At 38.1% G+C, this 17,654-nt stretch overlaps 2 protein-coding genes across 2 annotated transcripts in view; one reads left to right on the forward strand and one right to left on the reverse strand.

Moving 5' to 3' along the window:
- The window catches only part of b4galt2 (UDP-Gal:betaGlcNAc beta 1,4- galactosyltransferase, polypeptide 2), a 183,718-nt gene extending 172,207 nt beyond the window's left edge, over window positions 1–11,511 (forward strand). The window contains exon 8 of the mRNA XM_086176474.1: window positions 7,378–11,511. Coding sequence (XP_086032600.1) covers window positions 7,378–7,528 — 151 coding nt within the window. The 3' untranslated portion in view covers window positions 7,529–11,511. The remainder of the gene's footprint in view (window positions 1–7,377) is intronic.
- Window positions 11,512–13,647: 2,136 nt separating this feature from the next.
- Window positions 13,648–17,323, reverse strand: LOC147217590 (von Willebrand factor C domain-containing protein 2-like). Its single transcript, XM_086176286.1, has 3 exons — window positions 16,783–17,323; window positions 15,639–15,768; window positions 13,648–15,435 (listed from the first exon to the last, which is right to left on the reverse strand). Exons 1-3 carry the CDS (start codon window positions 17,122–17,124, stop codon window positions 15,245–15,247), a joined length of 663 nt encoding a protein of 220 aa, XP_086032412.1. The 5' UTR covers window positions 17,125–17,323; the 3' UTR covers window positions 13,648–15,244.
- Window positions 17,324–17,654: the final 331 nt, after the last annotated feature.

Here is a 17,654-nt window from a genome sequence, read left to right on the forward strand (position 1 = left end):
AATTTAGTTACATTAAACACTCCATATATTAGTTCAGTCATTCATTATCCATACTGCTTATCCTGTACTCAAGGTCACAGGGGGACTGGAGCCAAGCAGGGGAGAACATGGAAACTCCACACACTCCCCCCGTCAGAATTGAACAAGGGGCCTTCTTCCTGTGTGGTGGAAGTGCTAACTGCTGTGCTACTGTGCTGCTAAACCATATTTTTTTCTAAATAATATGAATCCTCTTTGGGTCGCCCTGAAGCTTTAAATGCCCTTTACAATATATGATAGCGTTTTCAATGTTAACACCATAGTGACTGTATCTGTAACCAAAATGAAAAGATGGAAGGATAATGCTAAGTGAGGTATTTTTAAAGTTTTGATGAGTTATGTTTTTTTGTCATACTGGTGACATATTTCAGTCACAGCAAATTGGTGAAAGATTAACGGAATGAGCATGGAAATACACAAAGGCACTGGAACGGTGTTACAGGAATTCAGTTCTTGCATAGCCTATATATAAAACAGTAAAAATGTTGATTTGCATACTCTCTGCTGTAATATCTGAGTTATATAAACACCAATACTTCTGTGCACTGCTTCCTCATGGAGGTTTGTATTATCCATCCATCCACCGCTTATCCGGCTCGGGATCATTGGGGATGATGGAGCCTATCCCAGCCGCCATCAGGCCAGATCACCATTTTTCCCAATTTTTTTCCAATTATCGTGGCGCATGTTTCTGGACTGTGGGAGGAAACCGGAGGCGGTAGGAGAAAATGCAAACTCCACAGCGAACCAGGGTAGAGTCTGACAAGGGACCTTGCTGTGTGTGCTAACCACTGCGCCACCGTGCCGCCCCGTTTTTTTTTTTAATTAAATGATTCAGAAACATTTGAAACTGTCCTCTAACTACAGTGGACTCACCTGTATGGTCACTAAAAGGCTGGACAAGGCAAGTACAAAACATTTAATGAATAAAAAAATTGTTTGTTGAAGATTAAACCTTGGGCTTTATATGTTGCTGTAGCAATCAAAAAGCTTTTCTGGCAAAATTTTAAAACTGCTTCCCATGTAAATGAGTTATTTTACGGTTTGATGAATGAGACTCAATATGCAGAGATGAGCCCTTCGAGACACATTAATCACCAGGAGTATAGCACCTCACATTAAGCAGCTTAAACATGGATTATCACTGTTTATTCTCCTCTAAGAGCCCAGCTTTTTATGGCTGGATAGACCAGGCAATGATGCCTCTCATCACAAATACCGATAGCTGCTTGTGGCCGAACGAATTTATAGTGAACTATGTTCCCTCTATCAAAACGGTTCTAGTTTGCTATCATGTGACTTTTTATGTATTTGAACCGGACGGCATAAGGGATACCTCTTGGAGTTCAGTCATTACTCCAAAATAGGTTTACAAGAAGATTTAATTATGCTGGCATTGAAACTCACATGTGAAAGATGCTATTTCTGCTGGAATTGATGATCATGCAAGCCTAAATAGACTCAGATCTGAATCCCGCCTAGCCATATAAGAACTGATGGATTTTGATTTATTACAGATTTCTACTGACTATAACTTCATATACTGACAATTTGTATTTTAAAGAGGTATAAGAAAAGTGAGTCAAAGTTTTGATTTCCGCTGTATTTTGCTCGCTGGTATTTCTCGTGTAACTGAAGCTTCGTATTTCTTTCTGAACTCACAAATTACAGTAATTTAAAAGCTTGTGCATGAAGAATTCATCTGTTTCTGTGACAATAAGAATATTCAACGCATTGGGATACAGGTTTAATGCTAAGGGACAGCACAGCTAATTGGATTGTAACTACACTCTTTTACAGTGGATTCAATTCTGACATTTATTATTACAGTGTAAATTTGCCCTTTAAAAAATGAGGAGAAAATTCACAGTCATCCCATCATTTGAAGTTTAAAGCCCATTGATTCGGCACTGCATTTTAAATGTGTACAATTACAACGCTGAGGTGATTAATCGCTATAATAGCTGGAATGTAAAATTTTTGTACAGTTTTTGACTTCTATCTTATAGAATCAGAAATTCATTTCCTGAGGAATTATATACGTGACAGTGAAAATGCGTCTAAAAAGGGTTTACGTTCTCCCCCACTCTGTCATTTTGCTTGTCTATCATAATGATTACACAAAATCCACCAGGCTTATTTTGACAATTCATCAGACCAAATTGCACGTTAAGAGCTCAAAGTGCAGAAATATATACTAGTAATCAATAATATTCTCAATTTATTGTGCATATGCAAATTATGTTTGCAATGCCTTATCGCCTTCTGGTAAGCCAGGATGAGAGTGGCTAAAACAAGCCTGAACATGAGGCTGGACTCTCAGAATACTAAAAGACGAATCAGACTTGTTGGGTCCATTATTAAAGACCGTCTCCAACATATCAAGACCAGCGCATTGATCGTCACACATAAGTGATCTCGGCTCAACCTCTGAGCCTTTGCAAAGGCTATGGAAGGAGAGCTAATAACCCACTAGTGTTGCCCGTAGCACCAACAGGAGAAGACATATTTGAAATAAGTGAGATATCAGACACCCTCCAAGACCTACTCTTCTTTAGAAATAACTTTGTGACTATAAAATGGCAGCAATATCTGAAGGGAAAATATCTAAAGTAACCAGGTCTGCATACTATACCATCCATGGTTGTTTTATGGAGGTATATGTCTGTATATGCATATAGAGTATATGCATGTGCATATCTGTGCACACGTGTGCATTCTTGTCACATATTTTCTATAAGGGAGAAAAAAAAAGACAGTCCCTCAGTAACTGTCTGCTGAAATCACACCAGCAGAGATGAGAGCTGACTGTAGTTGCCTTCACCAAAATCCATAAATCAGCTGCTGGACTGAAAAAATGTGTGTGTGTGTGTATGTATATGTGTGTGTGTGTGTTCATACAAGTGTCTGTGGTCTGTTTCCCTCCCCTTGGTTGTTCTCTCTCTGCTTCCTGAACCAGACTTCCTCAACAGGTGACACTAACAACAAGGCTTTTTGTTCGGGGGTCGATACATTATTTAAAACTGTTTTGAGGGCCAGAAAATAGTGCTCCAGTAGTATGTACAGACTAAATTCACACATTTCTTTCGAACAGTCATTATGAAGTCCTAGTTATTCCAATCTTAGTTGGTGAAAAAAGAGGGATGGCCACCACATGATGCTGCCCAGACAGGATTTTATTTTAATTTTTTTCACTCAATCTCCCTGACTGTCTGTACTCCATAAGAAAAAATATATTTTATCACTTTTTCTCTGAATGCTTTATAACGCCAAACCACCAATATATGCAACTATATAGTATTAAAATAAGTCCCGATGGTAAATTCCCTTATCAAGATAGTACATTTATCCAGAAGTGTCATGAATGTCTTCATTAAATGGCAAGACAACAGTGCTAAACATTGGGTGCTTTGTATCTTGGAAGTGAACTTAATGGAAAAGCCAAATATTGAACAATAGTCAGTGCTGCTTCTCGAAGTTACAAAAGCATTATTATGATGTAGCATAAAAAATTATATAGTAATACCTGCTACAGTTACATTCACAACTGAACCATTTTTAAGTTGTACTTTTTTAGCTTTGTATTGCGATTTGTGTTAGTTGCCTAACAAAAATTCAGCAACTTCCTAAGATCAGAAAATATCTTTATTAGGGCTTTCCAGCTGATCTCCTGGCTGAGTTTACTAAAGTCACTACCAATTTGGTTTAGGATACAATAACACTTGGTTAGTTTTAGTCAGCAATACTTCTTGTTTAGGTTAAGGTAATAATTCTTTTTAGCTGAGTTTAGGATACAAAATATTGCTGTGCATTAAACTCATAACCAAGGAATTGTTTTAGCCCAGAGACAACCACATTGCGAGTTTGAAATAAAAAAATACCTTGGCTGGGTTTTGGCAGCATAGCCATACATTTGGGTTTTGACAGCAATACTATCACTACTTGGTCAGCTTACAGCAAAGCAAAATATCAGAGCAAATGTCAAATTTTACATACATATAAAAACTGTTGCGATAGTTTGCTCACTGCCACAGTGGGAGAAAGTCAGGCAGCCACCAAAGTCTTTAAGTCTCATTTCCCTTGGAAACATAGAACTCTATTCAACATTTAATCCTATAAATAATATGATATTTCACTGTATAAATAGGTCTGATCTGATCTTTGTCTCTGGCTGGTTCATTGTGGTCCATTCGGTCTATGTTGAGATATTATAATCTGGATGAATGTGATGACAGACAGACACAGTCATTAAACACCACATAATCAGTTTGTCTTACCATGCCTGGAAACTAATTTTGAATTGTCAGGTTTTTCACATATACAGTAGGCCTGTCATCAATTACATGGAATATGCTCATCGTCTGTCTGTGCTCTCTGTTTCCAGGCATGTTTGCCGTTCTGGTTAGAATCAGATTAATGATCAACCCTATTGGGAGAGTTTATCTGGAGTACCTGCAAATGTCCAGCATTTACCAAGAGGAGTATGGCCTTGGCACTTTGATAAATGTTTACCATTTCCTCAGCACTCACACACTCATAGACAATATGCATACCCATTCACTCAAATGGAAGTCAATTCTCTCTGTGCTACAGAGATGGTGAGGCATAACAATGAGATACTAGGTCAGTAGAAGCACAAAATAGCAAATTCATCATCACTCATAAGGATAACTAAGCAAACACATTTTCTTGTAAACATCAGTGCATGCATTGCAAATAAATCTGTCAAGCCAACATATATAAATATTCAATTTATATGTGTGTGTGTGTATCCGGGGAGGTCAATTAGAACAACCTAAAACAGAAGGCACTACTGTTTCGCAAACCCACCGCTCTTACCTCACATGGAAAGCTGTTGTTGAATTTCCAAGTCAGAGATATTTTCCTGAGAGACTCAGTGAAATTAAAACAGAGCTTTATTTAGCCCAGTTTTGACTCTTTCTGGAAATCAGGCTAATGAATATGTAAGACTGACTCGCCCTCCATCTCTCTAAAGTGCAACAAAGTATGATTAGAGCAGATTTGAAATGATACATAGCATGTAAATTGAGTGTACATGCATCTAATATTCTCTATATGTATGTGGGGATTAGTCCATGGCTTTTTAATCTCTGGTCTTTGATAGATTTATCCAAAGAATTCACTTTTTCCCCCGGTTCTCATTCGTTTTATTTTTAATATCAGGATATCTTTCTCCCGCCATCTGTCACTCTCAGTCTCAGATATATATTTATCTCTTGGCTTATCTATCCTCCATTTTCTTCGCTGTCATCCAGACGTCATCTAAGTTTAAACCTCCTGTTCCTCATTTTTTTTTTGCCATTTACTGCTCTCTCCCTTGTTTTCTTACTCTTTTACAATGCTAAATCCCTCCGTTTTTGTGATAGATGTGTCAATCCTTTGTACGAGCGAGAGCACACGTAATTCTATTTTTATCTCATTGTGTTACATTGTTCAAGGGAAAGACTATTGACAGTGTTTTCCTGCTGCCATTCATGCCAATAAAGCTCTTTGGGATTTGACGTGAGTGAGACAGAAGAAGAGAGTGATGCAGAAAGAGGGCAAGAGATCTTCACTAGTCAGTTCTGACAAGCCTCTGTAGAATCAGCGGTCCATGTCGGACCGGAGTGTCAACTTCACTTGTAGGTCCAAGCATATCATTAAGAAGGCATCTTTTTTTATGCCAGTCACAGCTGTCATTTGAACAGCAAACGCACTCAGCCGAGTGTTTGCACACATCAGCTCTTTCTCACCTCAAAGACCAAAAACAAGGCAGCTTAAGACAAGCGTGTTGCGTAGTACACATGCTCTTAGATACTGAGACAGTGTCCTCAATTCCGTTTAGACCGACAGTAGAAATTGATAAGGCAATGTTAGGAATCACTTTTAACGCAAGCGGTTGCATCACAAGTTGCACTGAGTTGCAGCAAACTGACAGAGTATGTGATGTATTTTCTCTATTTTTTTGCAAAAATCACATCCGATTTCCTCTTAAGAGCAGATTCTGATGTAACTGCCGAGCCCGAGCTGATTGGTAAGGATATGCCAGCATAATTTGACACACGGACAATATGATGGATACTGGTGTGCAAAGAGTTACATTATAATGCCCTGGCACCATCTATTGGTTACAATATGCATTGCAGAAGAAACCTTAAACCAGTTGGAAGATATTTAAAATGTATACATGCAAAGGATGGTGTGGAAGATGTGTACTTTATTAGTCTTGATTCAGTGCACATGAGGTGCAATGAATTGGGATTTTTTTTTTTTTACATAGCAATTATGTTGTAATATTATTTTTTGATTTGTTGGAGTTGAAACCAATTATTACTTCGTCTGCTATCGTGGGCTGTATGAGCAGAGGCCGGGAGGCTGAACACAGGAGTGTGGTGGAGTGGAATTTGTAGAGTGGTGTGGACTAAACCACCTGCAACTCAATTTAATGAAGACGAAAGAGTTGGTGGCGGACTTTAGGACTTTAGGACTTTAGGAAATGGAGGATCCGTCCAAACCCCATCTCTATCAATGGGACTGATGTGGACATTGTGGACGAGTTCAAATACCTTGGCGTCCATATATACAATAAACTAGACTGGACTAAAAATACAGATGCCGTGTACGAGAAAGGTCCGAGCTGCCTGTTCTTTCTCAGCAGACTCAGCAGGCCTTTCAACATCTGCAGTGCCATGCTGCAGATGTTTTGTCACACCAGCATCATTTTCTACGCTGTAGTGTGCTGGGGCAGGAGGCTGAAGGCAGCCGACGCTAACAGACCAAGCTCATCGGGAAGGTCGGCTCCATCCTCGGAGTAGAATTGGACTCGTAAATGGAGTTGTGAAAGAGGAGGATGCCGTTCGGTATCGTGCACGCCGTACTGAGGTCCTACCAGACCCCCGAGGAGCATCACAGAACGCTCTTTCTTACCCGCGGCCAACAAACTCCTCCCCTTTCTGCTAGAAGGAAACTTGACAGCAACAAAATCAAATCGTGCATAAAGTGAACGGATGTAATGTTGGAGCCTTCCGGCAAAATGATTTCCTTCAGGATTAATAAACTTCTATTCTATTCTTATTAGATTATATGGTTGAAGACTACAGAGACTCTAACAGTCTCATCGCCTCCTTTATCAGTTTTTGGCATGTAATTTTCATATTCATGTTTTATGAGAACATGTTTGATTGTATTTTGTTTTTTTAATATTTTTTAACAAAATAAGTCCTCCTTGCACTCTAGCAGGCAAGTAAACACTGACACATAGTCACACCCTGATTGTTTTTTGGTGCATTTGCAGTTATTTCCATTTAATTCACATGTTTTTTTTTCTTTGTCCAACAGATTCAATAAAATACAGAACACAAAGAATACAATGAAGAAGGACGGCATCAGCTCTCTGACCTACAGACTGGTTCAGGTCAAGAGGTATCCCCTCTACACAAATATTTCCGTGGAGATTGGCAAACCACCGCCTCGGCCTATTAAGGGCTGACGAGAGGGTGGGACAGAGAAGAAGCAGAGGAAGAAAAAGAAGGAATGACGCTTACTGACTTGGGATGAAAGAGATGGGAAGAACGAAAGACAACGCATTTTTTAGACGTCTTTCGTGAGAATGGAGAGACGTGAGAAATGTCACAGCACATCATCATCTCTTTTCTTCTTCACTCATATCTTTGTCTGTTTGAGTTTTCAACTTGCCATTTCTGTAACCAGGACTCAGGCTATTTACACTTTTTTTAAACAGAAATTGGCAGGTTGCCGACACCCTACACGTGCCAGTCAGTGACTCTTCGACGGCAGGCACAGAACTTTGGCAAAAGTATGCGTCAAATTCTGGGTTCCAATTTAAGAAACTTTCATTGAGTCGATGTTGTGAAAGAGGACATCGAGGATAATTTTGGAGGGGAAATTGTGGAGAGATTAGAGATGAGATGTTAGTTTAATTTGTAAAATACAACATCCAGAGAAACTCACTCTATAACCTTGAGATGGTCTGGATTTCTACATGGATATTAAGTCAACATTTGAAATGGATGGACATAAGATATGGTGGTCGGGAAGTGATATATCAGGAAAATAAGGAGTCTGCGAGCTGCAGTACAAACATGAATATCAAGAACACTGATTTTCCGTCTTGTTTGTGGTGTTTGAAACACTTGAGGCTATCAGAATCATTATCATAAGGTTTAATAACATGCAGTAATGCTCTATTGGATTTCTTCAGGTGGTGTGCATATCAAAAAACTCTTATCTTGACCAATGTTGGACACTTTACATATTTAGGTTGCTTTTATTTTGCTTTCTTTTGTTTTGGGTTTTTTTTTGTGAGGGAGTCACCGATCTGGCTCTATTTACACAATTAAATCCTGTGGTTTCATATAACGAATGTGTATCGTGCCTGCATTAACCACAGTGACTAAAACAGTGCTGGGACAGGCTGATCTTCATCACGTGCAGTATAATGGACCTATTTGAGGAAAAACTTTGAAATCAAATTTGAAATTCTGTAATGACAGCCCATTTACGATTCAAATTTTATGTGGCATTTATTAAAGATCTGGACATTTTTATCCCTCCACTCAAACAAATAAAGCACTCCTTTTATACATGCGGGATATAATAATCAACTTTTTATCAAAAATACCATCGACATTTACACTGTTTTCTGAACATGTATGCGGCAAAGAGGTTTAAATGTTTGAAATGAGCTGTTAGGATAGATTCCTGTTTTATATACAAAATGTAATTGATTCCTGTTACTTTTACACTGGTTTGGCATAAAAGGATACAGTCCAAAAATACTGTACTGTTCTTTAAATGTCATTTTGTGGCCGGATGTTCCAATCTCAAAGTTTGACTTTTCTATATTGTCAAAATATGCAGGAGGAAATTATAAGGTGAAGGTGAAATACTGACTTTTTCAGCAGTAATAAGATGTTATTATCATTTGAGTGATCTGCCTGACACTTCAATTGCTCCTTCAGATTTAATCATCATTAACTGTCACTTTTTTTAATTCGAATCTATTCTATCACACTTTCAGATTTAAAAGTGATAGGTTGTTTTATGAATTCACAGTTGCTCCCTGAATGAAGCAATTCTTTCTTCTACTTTTTGTTTGATGCGTTTCTTATGGTAAGTTTAACTCTTTCAAAAAAAAATTTTTTTTTTCATTATAAATCTCCCTTCGCTTGCCCTTATCTTCTCTTGACACTATCGTGGTTGTCACCTATATCCCAAAATGATGCCTTGAGTCATTATCACTCTTATTTTTTCTCATTCTTAATTCAGATTTTGGTCATTAATTACTTTTCAAGATGTGAGAAGGGTATATTGAAATATAGATTTGTTAATACATTCTATTACAGAAGGTTTTAAGAATGAAGAGCCAACACAGTGCAGATCTTTACAATTTCCATCTGAACACAAGAAAAATTGTGTTTTAATTTTTGTACCAAGCAGAGAAACTTAGGCCTTTTTTATACTTGTGAAAATTATCTATCATTGACCTTCATGTTAGTCAGCTGAAAGGCAAAAATTCTCATCCGAATGGCTCTTTTATCTGAAAGATCTAGAAAAGTTCAATTGCTCATCTTTTCAAAAAAACACAACTGCATTCACACTGTCTTTTCCCTTTTTGCTATTGCATTATTTTGCCTGTCATTGCCTTTTCTTTCTTATCCTGCCAGGTCAGGCTGTGTGTCCCTGGCACACTGCTGTGCTTTGAGGCGGTTCCACTCCAGGCACAGCTGTGTCCCATAAGATGCTGCTTTATTTTTTAAAATAGATATTGAGTGTCTGAATCTGTGCCATTACTGTGTCTTTATTTGGTTTTTTTTATTTGAATTCTCCAATGGATTCATTCATAGGTCTAGCTCCCTTTTTCAATATTTTTTGCCCTGATTAATCCAATTATCCTTTCCCATTTAACTTTCCACTGTCAGGAGACCTTTGGTGACAACACAATGCAGAGTAAAGTCCCCTATTGTACAGCTATTTGCACCTCCATCCAGTCATCCATCTCCATGCTACTTTGCAAGCTATAGTTTATAGTTTGCCTACTAGATACATTTTCATTCAAGGAAAAATACTTTCCACTATTGCAGAGGATCTCTTGTTAGCATACCTTAATATAGAAAGTGGAAATGCCCTGTTTTTGTGGTCTGTAAATATAACACCAGACACTCAGCGGAAGTAATACATAATCCTGATTTTTTTTTTCACAGAGTAACTTTCCATTGGTATATTTGATCTAACCTTGCAGTCTGACCTTTCGAATGTATCAATTAAATATAACTTACATTTTAAGGTTATGTCTAAGGGCATACTGCTTCGTTAGCTTACCAGCTTACCTTCCGCAGTTTATGGTATTAAATTAAATTCCATAAGTTATTATTCTAAATGTAGCTCAAATTACGTTGGGAAGTACATAGGAAGCAAATGTTTTGACAAGAACAGGAATCATGCAAGATAGTCGATTAGTTTGAGACAAATGTGTTGAAGTGCAACCTATTGTTTTTTAAATATACTTAAGATAAATACTGTAGAAAGTACATCAACCCAGTAAAGTGCCAGTATTCGAGAATAATACTTATCAGGAACTCAGTTGAGGCCTCTGTTTTTTGTTTTTGTTTTTTGTTTCTTTTTTCATTAATGTATAAATGTAAACCTTTTAAAAGTTTTTTTTTTTTTTACTTTACAGTAAAATATCACAGCATATAAAAATGTCACCTCTAAAGAGTTGTTATTTAAGAAACAGCCAGATTAGCTGTTCCAATCTTGCCAGAGATTATGCCAAGCTAAATAAAAGCTAGCTATAGCTAACTAGGTTTTAATTTTATTTTATTTTTTCACCCCAAGGACATTATGGCAGTATCTGTCCTCTCAGCTTACTTTAAGTAAGCAAGTGAATAAGCTGACCGCTTTGTGGTCACAAGTATTTCATGAAAAGGGACATTTTTTTCCCATATGATATCATTTTGTGAACCAGGTTTCAATATCCAAAATCACACTATTTGGATTGTGTATTATGTCCCATTTGTCATCATATCTCGCTTCATCTGTCTGAGCATGGCTGCTCGGATAGATCATTAAAAGGAGATGGAGCGACGGAAATATGTGGATGTTGGAGGAGCACTGTGGCCGAAGTTTGTAAAAGCAGCGAGCGATTATAATTGAGACGATCAGCGACAGCAAATTATCGAAAAGAAGAACAAGCGTGAAATGTGTTTGATGTTCAATGGACTCGGTACATCGTTGTATGAAGCTTCAAGCACACTTCAGGTGTTTTTTGTTCCTTTTTCAAATAGTTCTTGCTCAAAGAGAGCAGACAGGACTTTGAAGCCTGAGGGCATTTTTAAAACTTTACTGTAACTAGCTATGGTTTTTGTACATTGAATGTTACAAATGTTATCTTATATAGAATGCATTATGTCATATCAAACTACTTTTTCTATACAATCAATAAATCAGCTGGTTAAAGATTTTTTGATAGTGCATTCAGTTTCTTTCTGCGCTGATGTGAGAACATCTTTAAGTCAACTCTTAGTACTCCTGCAAAACACTGTGACAAACCATTTTCCATCAAATTCAGGAGGGATTTTTAAGATTTAATTTAGTTTAAGGGGATGCATTTAGAACTCCAAATCCATTAAGAACTTAATCCTTCAATGTATTACATATGTCAAATATCAGCACATTTGGAGAAAAATTATTTTCACTGGAAAGGGAAGGGATCAAAACCTGGAATCGGAAGAGAAACTAAAAGCCTCATCTTTTGTACAGTATTTAATTTTTTTTATTTTATTACAATTAATGATTATTTAGAAACTGCCCAGTTTTCTTAGTTGACATAAAAAAATTGCACCGTGATGTTGTAACTTGTGGATGCTAAATACCCATTATGTTCATTATTAGTTAAGTGTGTTAACACTTAACATTTGAAGTTTTAATTTGAATTTGTATTGAATTGACAATACATTTTGTTAAACGTTTATACACTTATCTGTGTTACACAAAATATCAGGTTATATTGTTTTTTTGCATGCAATGATGGGGTACGTGACAAACTTCACTCCAATTTGTCCCCAGTGCTGAATGGTTGAAATTAAATGTAAAAATATAGAGCCCTCGTAGAAAATTAAATGTTCTTCCAAAGTCATTAGAATCTATAATGAAGGAACAATAGGTGTCACAGTAAATCTTCTGCCACACTATTTGTTAAATGTTGAGATATTTTCATAGAAGTGGCACTGGAGACCTCCAGGTGGTGCCAGATTCAAGGTCAAGGATTACAAAGGTACTAAAAAAGGTCCACTGGGATGAATATCGTTTTAGCTATAAAAAAAGGATCATTTTGGTATTAAACTAATGGACCAGCAACACCTGTCGTGATTTATCTTCACAATGTTGGAAGACATTTAAAATTGCATCACAAATGCAAATAAGGTAATTAAGATAATTTTCAGAGCAGCTTGATAAAGTTTCCAAACCCAGACGATTGAACATTATTCTTCAATTGTTTCTAAATGCCGTAAATAGCATTTTTACTTTTCATGTAATGCAATTTTTGCGCAATCTATTTCTATGTGGTGACAAACTGTTGACAAATCTGATCACCAGTGTTAGATCCAGTGGATGTTCACAACAACAAGGCAACTCAAAAGATAGACAAAAACAGATCAGAAAATATTTGAAAGAAACCCCTGGCATTTTCCTTGGAGTCTTGCAACGAATAAAAGGACATCCTTGTTGTTGAGGCTGGGTGAGCCAAACTGGCTTATCCAAATCCAGATGACCTGACCTGCTTGAGGTGGTCCTATGCTATGTTCTTCGCAATACAGACGCAATACATTCTCTGTGATGCAGAACGGGCTTTCATATGGAGCTTGCATCAGCCCCCAGAGTGCATCATGCCAACTGAAGACATATTCTGCTGACACATTGCTTGAGGGAGTATAGAACTGCTGGAGGTTGAAGTCTTGCCTTGTTGTAGAGCACTATCCATTAGTGGGCAGCTGACCAAGGTGAGGTGGTGTCAGGAAAAAAAAAAAATCCCCTGGAACCCCAAGTGATTGGCTGTTGCTTCTGCCCATCAAGCGGTCCTCTCAGCCACGGTGAAAAGGTAAGGAACCCTCGCTAATGTGATCGAAGCTCCGCTCCGGTACGAGGTAGTGGGCAAGAGGCACTTTGTTGTGGCAGTGGACTTCGCCGCACCAACGTTCCACATAAGAATCTGCATAGAATCACACATTTTTCTTGAGTTCATGCCAGACAAACTTGGGATGCCACTGACCTTTGAGACGGCCTCCTACCAGGGCTGGAAACGCCATGCAGATCATCAATGTAGTGAGAACAACAGGCCTTGACTGTCCGGTTGTGATATTGAGTAGTGTGCCGCCACCCCAACATGCTGTATGGTGGTAACTTCACACAGCGAAAAATTGTGCCTCAGACTGATCATATCAAGTTGAAGCCAGCATCCTCTAAAACTCTGGGAGTTTCAAAGCAAAGCAACATTTGTTTGTTGTGAACAATGACTTTGGAAACCGTCCAGCAGGCAAACATTCGGGGTCACGGGTGTGGATATTGTGATCAGTAATACACAGGCAATTTCTCATGTTGACAACGCAGCGGCGTGTCGTTTATTCATTCATCCCAAGAACCAACCGAAACCCTCTTGTGATGTCCATCTTATCACTGGTAAGCTTCGAGTTTCCTTAAAAGGTCTGTGTCCTTGTAATCTTCTATTGCCAACTCACCCTGCCTTGTGCTGACTTATTACTAACCAATAATCAAGCTACGTATGTAAGCATACTAAATTATCATCACAAAAATGCAATGTCAAAAATATCCGATACAATGTACCTGAATTCACATTTGAGAAAGTAGGAAAAGCCCTTGCATCAGTCTGGGATATATGTAACAATAATAGACAATGATTCATATGATTATATATCATTATATATCATTAAGGATGTATGCTTTGACTACAGTGATAGCTGCTAGAAAGGTTTTGTAAATATATAAAGGCTACAAGTTTGTCTTAAGAAGAATTAAGAAGACAGTAAATTATAGATTTGATTATCCTGCTCTACATTACAAATCCCTAATCATGACATTAGAGTTCTGAATATTGCAGGTGTCTAATGCTGCTATAAATCACTTGTTCAGCCATGCATTATATCATCTATTTTCAATTTGCTAAATAATTGAACAGCACCATTTACAGAAAGTTTATCACTTAGATAAACAATTTCTCAGTCTACATTGCATCAGAGTTGTGCAGACATTTTGGTGTCACTACAGCCTGTAGCAGGTCATTTACTACAACTGTGATCCAATAATTTTAAAAGCTTTGGTGTGTTGCTAAGACCTTTAGCCTTTCAGAACAAGCAATGTCTATTACCCTCTACATCCCATAATTCATACATTCATTGTCTATCCTGTACTCAGGGCCATGGTGGCGCTGGAGCCAATCCCAGCTGACGATGGACGAGGTACAACCCGCCAGTTGATCACAGAGCTACAATTCAAGACATACAACTATTGACTCTCCCATTCACATGTCTAGGTAACTTGGAGTCTTCAGTTAATGTACTGCTACTTCTACTTTCTGGGGGGAAAACCAGAGAAGCTGGAAAACCTCACACAGACAGAGGTCGGATATGAAAAAAGAACTCTTCTTGCAGTAAGGCACAACTATACTATGCTGCTACGACTCTCATTATTCTGTCAGATAATAAGGCTGAATCTGATCAGGCTTTTTATGGCTGCTGAAGCATATTTAATAGTAATGGACAGATAATTGTAATGGACTGCTAAAAATAAAAATTAAAAAATAACAAAAACAAAAAAAAAATATATATATATATGTATACATAAAATAAAAACCTTTGTAGACCATGCTATGTTTCCTTTTGGTTTGAAAATAAAGACCTCACTGTCCACCAAATTGGAGAGGCAATCAGAATTGAATAACTTTTGGGTAAGTAATACCACCAAATTGGAAAGGCAATCAGAATTGAATAACTTTTGGGTAAGTAATACCTCGAAATCTGCTGTTGATTCGCTTTGATTGCAGTTTATACATGTAAAAAGTTATTGGCTGTATCCAAAAGTTACTGTTTTTATCCAGTGTTACTGAAACCATGTGGTTTCTCGAGATTCTGCATTTCAAGAAACCAACTGTCTGTCAGCTGACAGTGAATCAGTACTGCAGGTTGGAGGGCTGCCCTGGTGTGCACTTTTTGAGGCGGGAACAGGTGGCAAGACGATTTCCCTCCCAGTAACCTGCATCCTGACCATCGTGACAACGACACTTGGTGCAGGAATCAACCCAGACAGGCTGCCCGGCTGGAATCACCTGACTGCGTGAAGAGTCAGCATAGCAGTTAGGACCTAGCGGGTGAAAAGAAATGAGAGAGTAATAACATTAAAACAGATGGAGCATGTTAAATCCAGTGGGATATACCCTACAAACACTCTGATACCTTTGGGCAAATCAGCTAAAACAATATCAGTTTTTTTTTTTTTATCTGCTACACTTTGTCTTCATATCTGCCAAAAAATTAATTTATCCAACTGTTGTTAAGTAAACCTACCCCCCTTGCATTCAGGGCAGCATTTTCCCAGCTGATAGACTGGGTTCACACATGGTGGTGGGGCACAGTCTGCAACTAGACAGCGGGTGATGCCGTCACTGTCACAAGTACACTGCTCACATTCTGATGGCTGAAAAAAAAAAAACAACACATGGGTACTCAGTATAAATCTCTACATGAACTCATATTTAAAAAGAAAGGGAAATCTGTTTAGAAACTGTTAAAATAAAATAGGTATCATGGAGCTCTCCTCCCCTATCCCCCTACTGTCCCAGCCCTACGATGACATCTGCATGGCTTCCCAAAAAAGAAGTTCAAAATTTATTTAAATTTCATATCACTGTACCAAGTTATTGTTCATGGTTTTAGAAGGAACTACAAAAAATGCTCAATATGAGGTGGTAGATGGGTGATATAAAAGTAGATATAAAATTTATTTTGCATATCATATGTCCATGACAGAGAAAAGTAGTTATAGATCTGGGTGGAACCAGTATAAGACTGGCATGGATTTCTGAAAACTGCACATTCATATTAATTATCTTTGTTTTGATAGTTTTATCGTAATGATTATTTGCAGCTGACTTTAATAGATAGTGTATTAAGCTAGAATGTATGAGAAGAAAGTCATATGCAACAATATGTAAGATACTGTGATGAGAGGACAATCAAAGATTGCAAACTTTTACAAAAGCTACAGGACATTTTAGAGTCCAACAGTGGCAAAATAAATAAATACATTTTAAAAATTATCCCTTTAATATGAAATGATGTCTGCTCTTCACCTCCGGTGCAACTTTAACTTTAGTCAGGGTGTTTATCTTAGACTAGTACAACAAAGTGCTGTATTTTTATTTTCTTTGTTTTTATTGGATTATTTCATTATATTTATGTTAAATGTTTAAATAAAGCAAATATACTGTACATGTCAGACAGCGGTCATTTTGGTGAGTTCCACAGTGATATATTTTGGAAATTCTGGATATATGTTTTTCTTCCCCTCATTACAAACGACATCATAGCAAAGACATAAGAGAACAAATGCAGGTTGGTACACAATGACGCCCTAAATGTTTTGAGTAAAATAAACGCCAGGATCTAACTATACTCATTAAGCATCATGTGGGAAACGACAAAACGTTACCTCAAAGTTCTGGCCGAGCTCATAAACCACTCCTCGGTGCTCACACCCGATTTTCTCGCACCTCGGGCAGCAGTCGGTGGGGTAGTGGCTGACATGGATGCACGCAGCGGGAAGAGACGTGCACTCTGTGCGGGCACACGCAGGGCCCTCAGCCGTGCACTCGCACTGGGTGCAATGAGCTGAGTCCAGAAAATACCATTCCCCCACGTAGTAAATACTTCCATTGGCCTCACAGGCGCTGTCTTGCAATCCGGCGACCGAGAAGCCGAAGCTGGTCCGGGCGTAAAGCAGCAGTGCCAAAACGAGTGCGCGTAATCTGCAGTCCACGGGAGACGTTGCCATGATTTACCAGATCATTTAGCTTTTCACCACCACAGATTCTTCAACAAAAAAAACTCAGTGGAGTCAATTTAGTCCAGTTTAGATTTGGTAACAGGATTACCAGAGTAGAAAATGTGTGTTACATTGTTGTTGAGCTCCGAACCCTGCCTCCATTCGCCTCAGCGGTACTGTGGGATTGCAGTAAATTCCGTGGAGAAAGGGGTGGAGGCTGGGGCAGAGAGGGGGAAATGTATGTCTACTGACAATGTTCAGACATTTAAAGTCAAATTGGTCCCTCCCACAGTTGAACATCTTCAGATAAGGCATTAAGTGGACGTACACAAAGCATAGAGCTGGAGGTGTTAGTGAACTAATTACATCCTCATATGTTATAATAATTAATATAAGTAATAATTGCAACGTTTTTGAATAATTGTTTGACTCAATTAATACGCATAAGTTTACAACTTTATGTGAAATTAAAGTGAGCCTATCATAAAGTATACAGCGGTCTCAAGTTGAGAGTCGCGGTAAATCTCGCGATATTTCCC

Source organism: Fistularia commersonii, chromosome 28, assembly GCF_037954325.1.
Source record: "Fistularia commersonii isolate RoL2024-O1a breed Wild chromosome 28, RoL_Fcom_v1.0, whole genome shotgun sequence".
NCBI lineage: Eukaryota > Metazoa > Chordata > Actinopteri > Syngnathiformes > Fistulariidae > Fistularia > Fistularia commersonii.

Bases quoted from the DNA above. Each gene is read 5' to 3' on its own strand.
- LOC147217590 (XM_086176286.1), bottom strand. From the start codon at position 17,124: ATGGCAACGTCTCCCGTGGACTGCAGATTACGCGCACTCGTTTTGGCA. The intron at 15,769-16,782 runs GTAACGTTTTGT...TTTTTTTTTCAG, and splicing joins AGCTCGGCCAGAACTTTGAG to CCATCAGAATGTGAGCAGTG. The intron at 15,436-15,638 runs GTAGGTTTACTT...TTCACCCGCTAG, and splicing joins CTGCCCTGAATGCAAGGGGG to GTCCTAACTGCTATGCTGAC.